This window comes from Ascochyta rabiei, chromosome 4, assembly GCF_004011695.2.
Source record: "Ascochyta rabiei chromosome 4, complete sequence".
In the NCBI taxonomy this organism is placed as follows: Eukaryota; Fungi; Ascomycota; class Dothideomycetes; order Pleosporales; family Didymellaceae; genus Ascochyta; species Ascochyta rabiei.
Window position 1 is genome coordinate 1,712,185 of NC_082408.1, and position 15,012 is coordinate 1,727,196.

The 15,012-nt window shown below is 56.2% G+C and overlaps 5 protein-coding genes across 7 annotated transcripts, besides 19 other annotated features; 2 read left to right on the forward strand and 3 right to left on the reverse strand.

Annotated features, from left to right (window-relative positions):
• Nucleotides 1-408: part of a mobile genetic element that runs on past the window's edge.
• Nucleotides 409-452: 44 nt separating this feature from the next.
• On the reverse strand, nt 453-704 carry EKO05_0002987 (uncharacterized protein; the record flags this gene model as incomplete). Its single annotated transcript, XM_059636063.1, has 1 exon — nt 453-704. One exon carries the CDS (start codon nt 702-704, stop codon nt 453-455), a length of 252 nt encoding a protein of 83 aa, XP_059492046.1.
• A 1,910-nt stretch (nt 705-2,614) lies between these two features.
• EKO05_0002988 (Gluconate transport-inducing protein required for gluconate-H+ symport) lies at nt 2,615-4,612 on the reverse strand (the record flags this gene model as incomplete). Its single annotated transcript, XM_038945188.1, has 1 exon — nt 2,615-4,612. One exon carries the CDS (start codon nt 4,610-4,612, stop codon nt 2,615-2,617), a length of 1,998 nt encoding a protein of 665 aa, XP_038801554.1.
• Nucleotides 4,613-5,645: 1,033 nt separating this feature from the next.
• Nucleotides 5,646-5,724: a tandem repeat.
• Nucleotides 5,725-5,853: a tandem repeat.
• Nucleotides 5,854-6,018: 165 nt separating this feature from the next.
• Nucleotides 6,019-6,065: a tandem repeat.
• Nucleotides 6,066-6,405: 340 nt separating this feature from the next.
• Nucleotides 6,406-6,436: a tandem repeat.
• A 98-nt stretch (nt 6,437-6,534) lies between these two features.
• Nucleotides 6,535-6,571: a tandem repeat.
• Nucleotides 6,572-7,071: 500 nt separating this feature from the next.
• Nucleotides 7,072-7,119: a tandem repeat.
• A 355-nt stretch (nt 7,120-7,474) lies between these two features.
• Nucleotides 7,475-7,506: a tandem repeat.
• An 847-nt stretch (nt 7,507-8,353) lies between these two features.
• On the forward strand, nt 8,354-8,701 carry EKO05_0002989 (uncharacterized protein; the record flags this gene model as incomplete). 2 transcript variants are annotated; one of them, XM_059636064.1, is made up of 2 exons in its annotated part: nt 8,354-8,520; nt 8,587-8,701. In XM_059636064.1, 2 exons carry the CDS (start codon nt 8,354-8,356, stop codon nt 8,699-8,701), a joined length of 282 nt encoding a protein of 93 aa, XP_059492047.1. The 2 variants fall into 2 exon arrangements, with proteins under 2 accessions (XP_059492047.1, XP_059492048.1); XM_059636065.1 differs by having other exon boundaries at nt 8,354-8,701.
• Nucleotides 8,702-10,018: 1,317 nt separating this feature from the next.
• Nucleotides 10,019-10,318, forward strand: EKO05_0002990 (uncharacterized protein; the record flags this gene model as incomplete). Of its 2 annotated transcripts, XM_059636067.1 has the most annotated exons (2): nt 10,019-10,129; nt 10,190-10,318. In XM_059636067.1, the coding sequence occupies 2 exons, from the start codon at nt 10,019-10,021 to the stop codon at nt 10,316-10,318; spliced, it is 240 nt and encodes a 79-aa protein (XP_059492050.1). The 2 variants fall into 2 exon arrangements, with proteins under 2 accessions (XP_059492050.1, XP_059492049.1); XM_059636066.1 differs by having other exon boundaries at nt 10,019-10,318.
• Nucleotides 10,319-11,722: 1,404 nt separating this feature from the next.
• Nucleotides 11,723-11,869: a tandem repeat.
• Nucleotides 11,870-12,123: 254 nt separating this feature from the next.
• Nucleotides 12,124-12,148: a tandem repeat.
• Nucleotides 12,149-12,224: a tandem repeat.
• Nucleotides 12,225-12,260: a tandem repeat.
• A 20-nt stretch (nt 12,261-12,280) lies between these two features.
• Nucleotides 12,281-12,312: a tandem repeat.
• A 163-nt stretch (nt 12,313-12,475) lies between these two features.
• Nucleotides 12,476-12,514: a tandem repeat.
• Nucleotides 12,515-12,545: a tandem repeat.
• Nucleotides 12,546-12,555: a tandem repeat.
• A 100-nt stretch (nt 12,556-12,655) lies between these two features.
• EKO05_0002991 (uncharacterized protein) lies at nt 12,656-14,800 on the reverse strand (the record flags this gene model as incomplete). Its single annotated transcript, XM_038945189.1, has 1 exon — nt 12,656-14,800. The coding sequence occupies one exon, from the start codon at nt 14,798-14,800 to the stop codon at nt 12,656-12,658; it is 2,145 nt and encodes a 714-aa protein (XP_038801555.1).
• Nucleotides 13,490-13,507: a tandem repeat.
• Nucleotides 13,575-13,617: a tandem repeat.
• Nucleotides 14,801-14,832: 32 nt separating the features above from the next.
• Nucleotides 14,833-14,864: a tandem repeat.
• The last annotated feature ends 148 nt before the right edge of the window (nt 14,865-15,012 follow it).

Sequence of the window (15,012 nt, forward strand, 5' to 3'; positions counted from 1 at the left end):
GCTAGTAGCTTATTAGCTATATCACGTACAGCTGCGTATGTAGGCCTAAATCTATATTAGTCTAAGTTAAGTATATACTAGACTATTACCTCCTCTTCTATCTAGGTTAACTTCTTTAAGTTAGGTTAGCAATCGCGTTAGGCAGGCTTGCTAGCGCGTTAGTGGTGGATTGTTCGTTCAGACACGTTATAGACAACAGCAGCATTACAATTACTCTGTATTTAATAGGAATTAATAGATAAGATAGCAAGCTAGATATCTGCTTTATTTAAAGCTAATATAGTAGCGCTGCGTTGAGCCATTGTACGTTGAGATAGGAGAGGTGCGCAAACTTGGTGGGGTGCGGCGCTCGCTTGTACGCGGCGCTCGCTTATAAAACACGTTACATGACTTCCACAAGCACAATCTCAAAGCCATAAGATGACAGCGAATCACCTTCGACGGAGGGTGCGCTACTCAAGCACGACGCGTAGCGAGAAATCTTTCCAGCTGCTACTCCTGGCAACGGCACATTGAAGGCGAGCGCATCCAAAGGGAAAGCGAAGAAATACTCCAAGGTCGAGGAGATGATGGACGAGGACTGCGTGGGCTTGAGGCATTTCGGCGCAAAGTCTAATGAGAAGAGAGCGACACGGCTGCGGAAACTTCCAGTCAAGGCCAGTTCTTTGAGGCCGAAATGGCGGTGAGGGCTTAGAGATCAGCATGTGCCGGTTGGTTGGTAGGTGTCGTGTACTGTACTGGGGGTTTACGGTGCTTTTAGAACAGGCGCATTAGCACCGGGATGCGGTATGGGGTATCCCGAACACGTCCCTGGAAGACAATGCCATGTGGTGCTTCTCATGCACGCGCGTACATTGAAACTGCAACCTACGGTGCATGGCTCTGTCAGTACAACCCGGAGTCGACGTTCAGCGATTTGGAAGTCGGTTTTGGCTCAAGATCGCCTCTGGGGTCGAAGTGTCAGTACGGTGGTCTCGTCGGACTACCGCGCTCTTTCGCATTCGTATGCGACTGAAACGGAGGAACGCGCCGTGCAGATCCACGAGTCAAGCACACGCTAGGATTGCGGCGGAACCCAGGAATAGGGAGCGTAGTCAGGATGCGGAATGGTGGCTGTTTGTACGACGCTTGTTGCTTGGATCGTGGTCCGACTTGCGGAGTGAGTGCGGTTTGCTTGGGTCGTGTGGCTAGGGTACCGCCAGAGCGCGCACGGAGGCTGGATACCAGCAAACGATGAAGGTTACGGAGGCGACGGGCGACAGGCGTCGAGCACGACTCATGATGCGTTGACAATTACATCCCGTGAAGAAACGCTGGTCTCGACCGATAGGAATTGCGTGCTGGGAGGCAAGTAAGCGGCGGGAAGCGCCTCCTCCCCCCGTAGACGGTCATCTATGACGTTTCCCGACCCAAGGGAAAAGCGACGCAACGCTCAACGTTCCAATGAACGAGCCACTTGCTAGCGCGCCAGCACTTGTTCCAGAAACGGTCGTCTCGTCAAAGCAAAGCGACGAATCGTTTCTGTTCCTTCTTTGACTTGTCGGGGACGACTTGATTACTGATGCGATATGACGATCCATGATTGCACCGCCTGGCTGACGCACCCCGCACAGTATCGCTACAAGGCTGACACTTTCCAGACACGCTCAAAACTCTTCTATGAACAAGGTGCGCTTCACGTCTGAGCCGAGCGTAAGAATACAAGCCCCCTATCCAGAATCAAGTCGAGCTCAGTACTCATCAGAGATGTCGCCAAGGCAAGCCCAATGGTGACGAACCAGGCCAAAGGACGCCTAAAACCCTAGAGGCGCACAGGTATGCATGACTACAAGGTTCACGCATACTGACCAAAGGATGATCGCGGCTTGGGGGGTTCTCTTCTTAACCTTGATCGTGTATGTAGTAGCGAACTCGCCGCAGCCGCGAAATCCAGCCTTTTCGAATCTCCCTTGTACCCGACGGTTTCTCCCCTGTCGAGGTTCGTAGTTGGGTTCTCCCCTGTCGAGGTTCGTAGTTGGGTGTCCGCTACATCTTCGTCTCGTTCAGGACACGAACGGATTGCAATCTCGCGTAGTGTAGAGTAGATTATACATTGGGCCCACGCACGTGCAGTGTGCCTAGAATAATCAACCTGTATGCATACGAGTGCGTAGATCATTTCATGGCTGTAGACAATGTCTGACCATAACGTGGGTATATTCATTATATCAATACAAAGTTGCCAAGGTAAGTGAAGGTTTCGACAGGAAAGGTAACAGGATGAGCGAAAGAAGGCCAGAGCCGAAGCGAGTTGATGCACGCTAGACAGAACATTGAAATGCTTCGTGATGACGGAAGATCAGATGTAGAAAAACAAACTGTCAAAGATAGGAAATGGTCGTTAGGGGAATAACAAAGCTACAGCCACCGGCGCCAAATGCGCATGCTGAACAAAGTGCTGGAACGAGCAAAGTGGAATAGCCACCATGGGCGGCCTTTTGCCGAATAACAATAAAGCTCAAAAGTGATCGCGGCCAGGATTAACCACCAAAATTGCAATAGTACATGTATGTGTCGCTTTGATTAGGGTGATTCACGATGCTGAACGATAAGAAGATGCCGTGGCTGCCACGACCTAATAGCCGTGCTGTGTATGGGGTGGGTATTTGGCATCTTCGACATAGTACGCCGCTGGGTGAGGCGGAGCAGGGTGGTACTGCGGTTGAGTGTATGACTGCAGGGCCACAGGGGCCGATGCCCTCCTTTGAGGATCATGCTGCTGGGCCAGCCCCGGGGGAGGTTGCTGGGGAGAGGTCGCGCCCTGTGGAACAGAAACCTGGACGTCGAAGCTCGGGGCCGTCGGAACTGTGTACTGAGACACAGCAGGTGGTGGAGTAGGCTGAGAATGCTGAGACGCTGCGTAAGGAGGCGCTGCTACCTGAGGGGGGTAGTGAGGTCTCAGGGCTGTGTGTTGCTGATCGATCGAGTAGTGGCGGCTAGGTTGCGCGTGTGGTGCATACTGCTGAGAAGCGGTTACTGGCGCAGGGTAGGACTGATTTGACGATTGAGGTGATGGGTAAGGTTGAGGCGAGGAAGGCTGGACGTATTGATGTGTCGGCGTAGGGTGGGCAGGGTATTGATATGGATGCGCCGGAGCGGTTTGGGATGCACCTGATTGAGGCGATGCGTAATGCTGAGGGCTATGATGGCTCTGTGCATAATGCTGAACGTGTCCGCCGTGCCAGTACTCCGGTACCTGTAGGTGGGGCGGACCATGGGCCTGGATGATTCCATGTGGACCGACTGCTTGCGTCACCGCCGTGATAGCATGGTGCTGCACGTGGCTAGGCTGAATGTGCTGAGAGTAGCCCGCAACGAGTGGCATGTCCTTTGTTTCTTCGTCCTCTAGACTGACTTTCCAACCAGTAAGAAGTTCCGGTCTCGGTTGTATGTGCTCAAGCCTTGGATCCTGGAACGGACGCTGAAGTTTACCGCTTACGACATCTTCCAGGCTGTAGTAGGAGATGACATGGTGGTGGGTGCCCTGATACTTGACTGAAATCGTCTTCTTCATCAGGCCCCCTTCCTTGAACTCATAACTGTCGATCAGTGATCCACAGAAGCGCCGCTGCTGATCGGGGCTAAGACTTTGTGCAAAGTTGGCGTAGACCTTGCCAACGGAATCGCCTTCGCCTGGGAGGGATCCCTCGAGCGAGGGGTTGTCGTACTCATCGTCCGAGTTGTTGACGTTGTCTCCCGTCTTGGTGATGGAAGGCCCAGCGCTCTCCTTGCGCTTGCGCTTTGAACCGCAAGAAGGGTTTAGAGCAGTCTTCTTCTCTTCCGGCTTTAGAGCTCGTACTAGTTGTCGGTAGATCAAACAGTTGTTCATGACTCGGCTGGGTGACCAGTGCACAGCGTCAGTCCAACGCTTGATGCCAGATGCATTCTCTTCGTAAACCAAGACCGTTCCGGAAGTAAGCATCTCCGCTCTTTCTTTGTCGTGAGGTCGACGGCTGATGTGGTTGAGACGCCCCTGCAGCGCTGCCTCGACAACGGTCATGGCATCTTTGGTGGTGTCGAGAAAGCCTTGCCATGTGGGTTTGAAGGCGGGTTGCGCTTTGACCATGCTCCCAGTCACTTGGTGCCTCGGTGGTGGAGGTGTCGAAGTTCCGGTGGAGAGAACGTGAGAGGTTGCGATCGGATGGTGACGGGGCTGCACGCGCGATGGCGGCTGCAGATGAGGTGTAAAGTTTGTGTTTGCGTAGATGGAGGGATCGAACATGCTGTTGTACGTCGGTTGATGGGTAGTGGGTTGTTGAGGCCAGGCCCAACCATCACCGTAGTTTTCGACCTTGGACACCCCACCAATGGACATGTCGTGTCCAAACGGTGGCATCGCTAAACTCGATGCCCTGATACCTTGCAACATGAGGGATGAAGATGGCGCTAGATCTTGGTAGGTAGGCCAGTCAAGTTCAGTTGCTGGTGGGCCTGTGTATCGAGGTTCACTTGGATGATTGAGGATTCCTGGTGCATCAAGAATCTGATAGGAGACTGTGTACGCTCGGTTACCATGGGAGGTTGGCAGGGAGGAAGCTTTGCCATGGTTAGGAAGATGTCGCGACGTTTGCATGTGAACACTCACAGGTCAGGAACGAGGGCGAGCTCGATGCGCGGCGATGCTAGGATGCGACAAAAGACGGCGTTGGTCGGTCAGATGGATGGACGACTATGTTGGTGAGAGCATGGGAAGGCGCGCAACTGGAGTAGAGGTTAGATGATATAGTGCTTTCTGATGGTAGTCATGGCTCTGGCAGCAGAGACAGGATAGCGCACGTACGGAGAGCTATCGAGGCAAAAGAGCGAGAGCGGGAGCGGGAGTACCACGGAGTGGTCAAGGGCGACGAGATTGATGGCTATTTGATGGCGGCGTCGGCGGAATGCAGGGTTGGCTGGCAGTCAAAGCAGGCGGGTCCTGGACGGTATAATAAAAGGGGAGTAAATAGTGGCAACGGCGACGGCGGCTTCAACGAGCAGGCATAGTCCTGCAAGTGTGGGAAAGGACGCTACTCTCAGCCTTGACAGCCTGGGATGGCAGACTCGGAGATATTCGACGTTGGTTTCCAAAGACGGGCATGTATGCGGCAGGTGAAGCGTGAGGGGGTATGCACGAGATGCGACAGTAGTGAAGGGAGAGAGTGGGTAGTGGTGAGGTGTTCAAGGGGAAATGCAGCCTTCTCTGCACGACACGCTATAATGGTGAGGGCAAGCATAGCAGCCTGGGCTGGTGGACAGGTGCTGGCGAGAAGTAGGTAGCCCAACGAGCGTGGCTGCCGAGGACCCTGGCAGGGCCCAAGGAGGAATCTGAGCAGGATGCAGCCCTGGTGGGGATGTTCGCCGCCAGCCTCTGCCCGTCCGCCGGTTCTGGCCCCTTGAGACGATCGACGCAGCTCCCAAGCACTTCCTGCGCGCTCTCCACTTGCATCACCGCACCATGCACGGCTAGCGCGCTATCCAGGACTACAAGCCAGCCGGGCTTTGACGGCTAAGAAGACAGCGTAGGCTTCGGTTAGCCGCAGAGGATGCACTTGCCTGAAACCCGCCGTCTGTGGCGGTCTGCATCCAGGAACAGGTGTGCGTAGTGCACACCTTGCTGCGGGTGCGAGGCGTGAGGCGTGAAGCGTGAAGCGTGAAGCGTGAAGCGTGAAGCGTGAAGCGTGAAGCGTGAGGCATGAAGCATGAAGCATGATCCATGAAGCATGAAGCATGATCCATGAAGCAGGGAGCAGGGAACAGGAAGCATGGACGACGAAGCATGAAGCATGAACCATGGACGACGAAGCATGAGCCATGGACCATGACGATGAAGCATGACCGTACGTACGAAAGCTAGGTAGCAGACGAGGGCGCGGTGGCATCTCGTGCCTACTTCCGGCCTCGAGTTCGGACTCGGGCGGTTAGAGCACAGCGAGGCGGAGACGGCCAAGCCATGGATGTGCGCGGGACCAGGTGGCAGGCAGTCGTCTGAAGAAACGACAAGCACGACGCACGACGCACGACGCACGACGCACGGCCCACGGCGCACGGGCGCACGGCCATGGTGGGCTGGGATGCAGTTCCGCTCCCGGGCAAGCACGGTCTGTCTTCAGCACGATGCTAGGATGCGAGCGTCAGCGCGGACAGGGCTAACAGTCGCGGAGTCGGGACGCTGCGCTATGTTTCACCCGCTCGCGTCTGCTTCCCGGATTATTGACAGTCGTCTCGAGCCTTGGGCTGCGGAACCCCCTTCCCCGCCATGGCCAGCCCCGAGTTAGCGTGGACAGCGCTGGGCAGAGCACATGGGCTGCAGCGTGCAGCGTGCAGCGTGCAGCGATCTGTACGGCACGGCGCTCTCGGGCGTCTCCATCCCGGCCTGCCTCCGCCTGGGAGCGAGAGGAGAGGAGAGGAGAGGAGAAGACGATCGAAGACGACTAGCGCGCACGTGCCAGCCGCTGGCCTTTTTCTCTCCGCTTGGCGCAAATCATGCACGGCCATAACCACCATCGACGGCCTGCCGCTTTGCCGCTTTGCAGCTTTGCAGCTTTGCAGCTTTCCACACTGCGAGTCCCGCGCACGTCGTTGACGGCGCTGGAACCGCACGTCGCTGCCCGAGACGCCCGCCTGCGCTCGCTGCACTTCGGGCACTCCTCAGCCGCGGCGTGGAGAAGATCCGGTGGCGGCCAAAGCCATCCATTCACCATCAGCAAGCCCCGCACCTCTGTTCCCACTCGGCCCCGGCCTGCCCTGAGCAGCCATCTGGGAGCCCAAGTCTTGCAAGCTGCGTGCAAGCTGCGTGCAAGCTGCGTGCAAGCCCTACGACCTACCACGGCCAGAATCGCCGTGCGTAGGTGAGCTACGACAGTGCAACGGCAGCTCTTCAGCTGGCTGATGGCCCTGGCATCCATCCATGGCCCCAGAAGCTTGGGGTCCGAGTTCGAATGGATGACATGACCAAGCTTCGCTGTCTCTTCTTCCATCTTGCCTGCGTGTCATCGTCTTCACCGCGATGCGGCGGTACTCATGCACGTGCACACCACGACCGATCCTCGTTCGCAACAACAACAAGAAACTAGAGCAACAAGAACAACAACAACAGCATCACAGACAGCTGCGCCGATCTGTCGTGATGCGGTCACAAAGCAGCCTAGGGTCGACCTACAGCCTGTTCCTTGGCCGCCAGAGCCATTCGATCGACCGCCAGCCTCGTGATGCGTGAGTCGTGTAGTGATGTGCCCCAAGGGTTATCCCCGCCGCAGTAGCGAGCCGCTTGTCCCTCTACGGTGCCAGACGTACCCAATCTGGCCTACCACACTACTCGCCGGCCCCTCCCAAGCCAGCGTCAGCTTTGCTGCTCCCTCCTGCCAGCAGCCGCCTTGGAGCCTGGCCAATTCCACCTGCGAGCCATCGGTTCCATCGTCCCAGACATTCCAGAATGTCTGTCAACCATCCATCAACCACATGGACCTCGACATGGACCTCAACATGGACGTTTGGATAGACTTTCGTTCCACGCTCGGGAGGCGGAGAGCGTGCCACCAGGTCGGATGTACTAACATACTCGAGCCCGGAACCCGACCAGGAGCTCGCTCCGTTGAGGCTGGGGGTATCGTTGCTTGCAAGGGCTTAACAGAAGCAACTATCGGGTCCGAACGCACACATGTATATGACCTGTGCTCTCAGCCCCAACGTCGACAGATGCCAGACTATTGACTGGCCAGTGCCCCATCGACTCGGACGTCGTTTCTTGACAAGGCTGCCTATGCTTGTCTACCTCTCCTCGTCGCGACTGCCACGCCTTCCCATGCCCTGCCTTGTTGCGTTGATCACGTACGATGACACACACGATGATAGGCCACTGTTGCACGGTGCGTGCGCCTCTCTTCATTCCTTCCACCCTGGAACGGCAGTTTCTTCCATGGTTTCTACCCTCAATCGCTGCGATTCGACCAGATGAACAGATGAACAGATGCCTTGTCAATCTGTCCAAACCCACTCATCAGGCGGCCACCACGGACGCCATACACGGCTCTGCAGCTGTCTTCCATCTATTGGCTGTTTGCCTTTGCTATTGCAATCCAAGACCGTGGTGACGATACTAGTGCTGCCCGAATTTCGCTATACGAGTCGCCATCTTTCTTTCCATGGCACGACATCATAATGTTACTACTGCACGTCAGCTGCACATGTCGCCCGTGCTACAGCAGTAGCTCTGGTTGCCACAGACGCGGCTCGATAGAGACCGCGTCTATACATCCGGCAACGGTAACTACGGTAATAGACAGCAACCTGGTCTCTACTGTCGTTCCTGTGAGCTGTGGAGTGGGCTCCGGACAGCATGGACAAGCACGCACAGTCAGCAAGTCTCTCAAAGGTGCGATTGCACGATACAGGCCCGTCTCGAGCATCTGAGCATCACGTTGGCTTGGTTGCTACCAACTGCTTCATCACATGCCTCAGCACTCGTTCTTGTTTCGATAGCCCTTGGCTCCATGTCACGATCGAGTCAGTCCCGACCCTTCCCCGGTTTTGCTGCAACTCTTCCCGGGTTTCTGTATTGAATTGTATCAGGTTACTACTGGTGCAGCACCGGAACGCTGACTCGGCCTTGTTTGCTTGTCCAGATCCACATGCACACCCGCTTTCATTCGTACGCACTCTCTGGAACAATCGATGGTACTGCTGATCACCATCGTCATGCCGTCTCGGACGTCACCAACGTTCAAGTGTCAAGATGGTTGGCCGTGGTATTCAGATCCTCATGCGTTATTGCGCCACACAGCTGGCAGGACCGTTCATCTTCTAGTGCTTTGGGAAATTTCACCGGCGAAGCACAGTAGAAGTCGGCACGCGGTCCTTAGCCTCCCCACATGCATTAGCAATCGTGCGTACTAAAACACTGCTTCGTATTCAGCTCGCACACTATGACTTCAGCCTTTTTCTCAGGCACGAAACCACAAACCGACTTAGCTCGGGGACGTCTCGGCCAGTTCGTTTGTCACTTCGCAGTGGATGCCCGGGCCGCACATCTGTAGCCGGAAGTGTAATCGTGGACGCCACGCGACAAAAATCTCAGACATGGTTCTTCTTGTTACCCACTGGCAAGTGCTGCAGTACAGCGTCTCTACCGGGGTTTCAGTCCCATCCGGAGAATTTCACAATGTTCAGGAGAATAAAACACTTGCGGAAGATTTTGAGCACACCCCAGTCCGGGAGCATGCATCAACCTGCATAGAGCTCGCGATCGCATCTCCAAATTGAACAGTTTCACGTCATATGGATGTGGCTTTCTCCCCCCACGGTTCATGCGTGCCTAGACTTCTGTATTCGTGGGCAATCGTCAGAACTAGCCAAGCCCATCAATACTCACTGGACACGGCGGGACCCACAAGCGAACCATGTTGGTCATTCGTTAAACCTCGGGCTGACGCAAGTCGGCGCCTGTTGAAACTTTATTGCCAATCTTGGTCGGATGGACGAAAGCTGGTACCCTAACGCTTAGTGCCATGCCCGAGGTCCCTTCCACGCGCTCGCTGCACGGTCAATGGCAGATGTCTTGTCGATCCTGACCGTGGTCTACGGGAACATCCCGACGGTAACGGACCTGCAGTTATGAGACCCTTTGATTTCAACAAATGCTCTTACACCAGATCCTGCAGTTGCGCGACGATTGCTACGCGGCACGACCCAGGGACGGAGATGCTGCACAGAGGTGATTAGATCCAGTCAACGGTTTCACTAACTGCATCTATTCCTAGATCGTCTACTCAATGGAAAGTGCATGTAGCAGGCTCGCGTATAGATGAAAACGGCGGCACCTCCGAACTCCAGAGGTTTTTCTGTGTAGTACAGTAACCGCAAGATCATGCTGTGATCGAGCGCAAAACCGTTTAGCTGGTGTTGCTCATATGCAAGGAACACGCGACCAGCACCGTTTCATGCCACTAGGAATCCGCAGCGGCGCGTAACCTCCAAACGGTGCTCTTGAACCCGGATAGCCTGCATGGTTCGAACGTTGATACGAGGCCAACGCTCAGTGCAAGGCAAGACTTCCGGCTCCAGTCGCGACGTTCGGAGTCAACAGCGAAGGGAGCTTGTACCTGATCTGCTTCAGGTCAGTGCTTCATCCACCAACACTCCATCAAGGATCCGCCCGTTGCTGATCAATACGGAGGTCTATGCAGCAACCTGGAGCGAATACCGGCAATCAGTCCAAACCAGCCGCCAGTGTGAGCTCCGGCCAAGTGGTGCCCTTCAGAGCCAATATCGTGGTGGACACAGTCGAAACAACATCTCAGTATGAGCGTCCGGGGATCACCCGACGAAAGTTGGTCAGAAGGCAGTTATGCAGACGGTTTCAGCCGTCGCCCTTATGCTGAGCCTAGTGATGAGCTAACGCCGACAATCCAGCCTCTTGTGCAAATAAGAATGCCAGCTTGGCAAGGCTCCTCATGCACAGCGCTTTGTGGGCGATGACTGCAAAGCTGCGATCTGAGCAACGTCTTGCCGTTTCACTGTTTTGCCACTCGGAAGCGCTCTGGGGTCAAGGGCGAAGAACTAACGTGCGTATGCCAAAAGGGGCAACTTTAGGAGCAGCCCAAGCCAACATCTTGCGAACCTTGTAGCGGATGACGACTTCACAACCGCGACAAGACACGGCGTGGGAAGCACAGACTCACCACCAAGAGCGTCTGCCCATGGCAGACTCAAAATCAGATAACATTACCTGTTCTACACACGACACAACTTGCATCCACACGCCTGCGGCAACCTGCAGAGCTCGCGGCCCATGACGTTCTGCAGCATCGCACTCTGCGCGTCGAGGAGACGTCCCTATCCTCTTCGAGAGCTCACCACATAAGCTTGCCACATTACAGGAAACTTCGACCTATCCTGCAGATGCGGATACCGCAACTGGCTCGCCTCTCACCAAGGTTTCGAACCGGTGCTTGCATCGGGATAGGCCAGCCCTCGGCGTCTTGCATGTCCTATTGCCGTCAGAACGGGAAGGTAGCTAGCTCAAGGTAGGGTGGTCAACAAACTAAGACATGAAAATATAAACGCTTGGTCCAACCTTCTCCTTGCGCAAAGCAATGCGAAGCGATTGAATGTGAACGCGCGACTCAATCGGGCCATCGCTTCGAGCAATACGAGCCATCTCGATCATGTGCTTGCTTCGCATCTCAATCGAGTCACCTCTCTTGCAGCATGACCCCACTGAGGCTGCTTGACGGCGGAGATGGCCGTCGGGGATCAAATCCACCAAGGTCAGCGCACAAGCAGGGCGCGCCCCGTATCTCCCACGACTATCGAGAACACGTCAGTTCTGGCCTACGAAGAAAAAATCCTTCACTGTCGTCCATACGGATGATTCCCCCTCGGCCATGGCGTTTCTGTCCACCGTCAAGACGCAGTGCGCGGCGATGGTACAAATGGCTTTTGCGCAAGCAGCTCCCTACCGTGGAATGGGTTGGGTACCGTGGAATGGGTGGGAGCGTACATCTCTGTCTTCAAAAAAAAAAAAAGTGTGGGAACATGTACTGAAGCTGGGCTACAGTGCTGCTGCACACCCCCAGTGTCAGACCACCTTGCACCGCAACCTCTTCCACGCGCCGCACGCATCCCGAAGCGTCAATCAGCAGCCAGAAGACCTGCTTCGAGTTCTCCATCTCCATCTCCATCAGCCCACCTATCAAGCAGACCCCCCCTCTTTCTCTCTCTCTCTCTCTCTCTCTCTCTCTCTCTCTCTCTCTCTCTCTCTCTCTCTCTCTCTCTCTCTATCTCTATCTCTATCTCTCTCTCTCTATCTCTCTCTCTCTATCTCTCTCTCTCTATCTCTCTTTCTCTCTCTCTCCATATATATCTCTCTCTCTCTATCCAAAGACTGCACAACCCACCCGTAAACGACTCAGACGCTGTCTACTAAGCAAGAAAGACAAAGAGCCCAGTGGGTTGAGCGACATGTGAGCGACATGTGAGCGATAAGATGGGTGCTAGGTTCCTGCGGGGGTGGGGGGTTGGATTGGCGATGCATAAGCGACACTGTGTGTTGATTGAGTGGGGTTGTGTATAGGCTTTGTGTATAGGCTTTGTGTATAGGCTTTGATGGATGGAGAGTTGGTGGTGGTGGTGGGGGATGGGATGGGATGGGATGGAATGGGATGGGATGGGATGGGATGGGATGGGATGGGATGGGATGGGATGGGATGAGACTTGGAGGTGGAGATGGAGATGGAGATGGAGATACCTTCACCTTTACTTCTACACATACATACATACATACATGCATACATACATGCATGTGCGAGACAAACACTAAAGCAGGGCAACAGCGCAAACAGAAACAAGATAGCGTCCGGTGTGGATGAAGACGTGGCACTGATATGGACAGATTAGGGAGAACAACGTCGGACAGACGGAGTATTAGGTCTATTTGTATACAGGGCTCCTTGGTTATGCAGAGGTAGGGGGAGGAAGCGAGGAGGAGGAGGAGGAGGAGGAAGAAGAAGAAGAAGAAAAAGAAGAAGAAGGAGGAGGAGGCAAGCTATGTAACGTAATAGAACGCGGAAGAACCTCTGGCACTCAAGGCCGGCCCGCTAACCACCACGGCTGGCCAAAGGGATGAGTTTTGGCTGACTCGTCAAGGTAACCCACTGCCATCACCTGCCTCTCTCTGCTGCTCGCCGCTGATATCCTCTTTGCTGCTCTGGCCGCGGAGGCCTCGCCACAAATCGTTCAGGGTGCCGCTCATACCGCGGCCCCTCCCGCTGGGTCGCTCGCCGCTCCTCTCAGCGCCAACGCCCTGCGTGCTTTTCCTCGACAGAGGCTCGCCAAACAAATCATCGCCGTGGTTCGCGCCGGGCGTTGTCCCCAGACCAAGAACGCTTTGTCGGCGACCCTCATTGTACTCGCCCGTCCGCATCCTCACGCTGCCCCCGCGCTTCAGGTCCTGCACCAGCGCGCTGAGACTCGTGCTCAGCGGACTCGCTAGCAAAGGGCCGGGAATGCTGCCTCGCTGTCGCTCGTTCGTGCGCAGTCGCCGCAGCCCCGGGCCCAGGTTCGATTGCGATGTGCCGGGCGTGACAGGCAGCTCGTCGTGGCTCTTGCCCCGCTTCGGTGTGCGTGGCAGCGGTGCGTTGGCTAATACGGGGTCCGACGGCGTTGCTCCGAGCCTCGAAGTCATGTTGGCTGGCGGGGGTGCAGCTTCGCTGGGTAGCACGGGCGTGGAAGTGTGCCTGCTGATTGAAGGCTTTGGTGATGGGGTGTTCCGGACAGGAGGCTGGGACCAAGGATTCTGTACGAGAGAGTCGAGGGCTTCGGATGGGTAGGTTTGGCGGGGTGGGGTGGAGAGATCCGGCGTGCAGACTTTGATCATGGGGGTTGTTGGGCGGAAGTCGTTGGAGGCTGAATCTTCGTCGCGATAGAGGGGGTTGATTTCGAGGATTTCAAGGGGTGGGGAGGCGGCGCGGATTGTGGAGGAGGAGGAGGAGGATGCCGTACTGTCGATCGAGTCACGATATCGCTCGTGTTGGAGGCCGATGGCTTCTTCTGACTCAGGATCGACCTCTTCTTCTTCCTCGTCGTCATCCTCGTCGTCGTGTCTGCGCGGTCGGCCGCTGGTGATGAGCCAGACACCTGAGAAGGTGAGGGCACAGCCACCGACAAACTTGCCAGCGTCGTCGCCTGATGTCCGTTCGAAGTCGCGGTACAAGATGGCGGACCCGAGAATGACGGACAGCGTGAACATGACAAACTGAACGGGAATGACCTGTGTAGCATCGAACCGCTGCAGGGCGCGGTTGATGTACTTGATCTGCATGACGGCGGTGCCGACCAGTATCGCAACGAGGAGGTAGAAGACGGGGAACGTGATGACGCGCCAGAGCGTGTATGAGAGCAGCGACGCAACGCCCTTTGTCGAGAGAGCGGTGAAGCCGCCGAACAGGCCAACGAGGGCCAGATCGATCAGGATGTTCTTCTCGCCATAGCGATTGCTCGCGCCCATGAGCACGACAATGACAGCGGTGGTGATGCCCAGATACGTCTCAAACTCCCACCTCTTGATAAGCCCCCAGATCTCATCGGGCCCCAGCTTGGGGTTGTTGTCGCTCGCCGACAGCACCACGGTGACGGCACCGCCCACTGCAACCACGACGCCCACGGCGTCGCGCCAACGGAAGCGCTCCTTCAGCATGAAGGGGGCAATGATGCAGTTGGAGATGAGCGCCACGACCCCGAGCGGCGACACAATCGAGGCAGGCGCAAAACCATAGGCGAGGAAGTTGCCGGCCTCGCCGATGGTCATGAGGACGATGCCGAGCCACCAGTAGGTGGACTTGAGGTAGGACGGCTGCTTGTAGGCGACATGGCCGCCCTCGCCATCGACACGAGCACCGCGCTCTGGGCTCGACTCGCCGTGTGAGATGAGAGGATCTGCTTCCGTGGACGGCCGCGCGTTGGAGCTGGGCCGGACGTGTTTCCTGTTGCCTTGGTCGGCAAGGCGGGCTAGGCTGGTGCTGCTGGCGTTCCTCCTCTTCCGTTGCCGCTCTTTCTCTTGCCACTCGCGGTCGAGCCTGATGTGGGCGTAGCGTTGCGTGTTGAGGGCGAAGGAGATGAGGACGTTGCCGACGATGGCGGTGACGATGCCGATAAGACTGCTCCAGCTCTCATCGTACCGCCCCGACTGGCCGAGGTATTGCACGAGGCCATGGGTCCGTGTCGTCGGCCCTGACGCTGACGCTGACGCTGAAAGGGCGCTGCTTGGTATCGCTGCAGGCAGGTGCATCGTAGCTTTCTTCGCGCCGCGGCACTCGGTATGCAAGGGCAGGGCCAAGGGCAAGGGCAAGGGCTTTGGGCGGGCGCAGCGGATGTGTGGGACGGAGTCGCGAGGGCCAGGTAGCTTCACGGCCGATGTTGGAGACTACAAAGGACTGCTCCAACAAACATGGGACGGCGACATGATACAGGGTGCAGTCCAACCCCAAGAGCGTGGCAGAA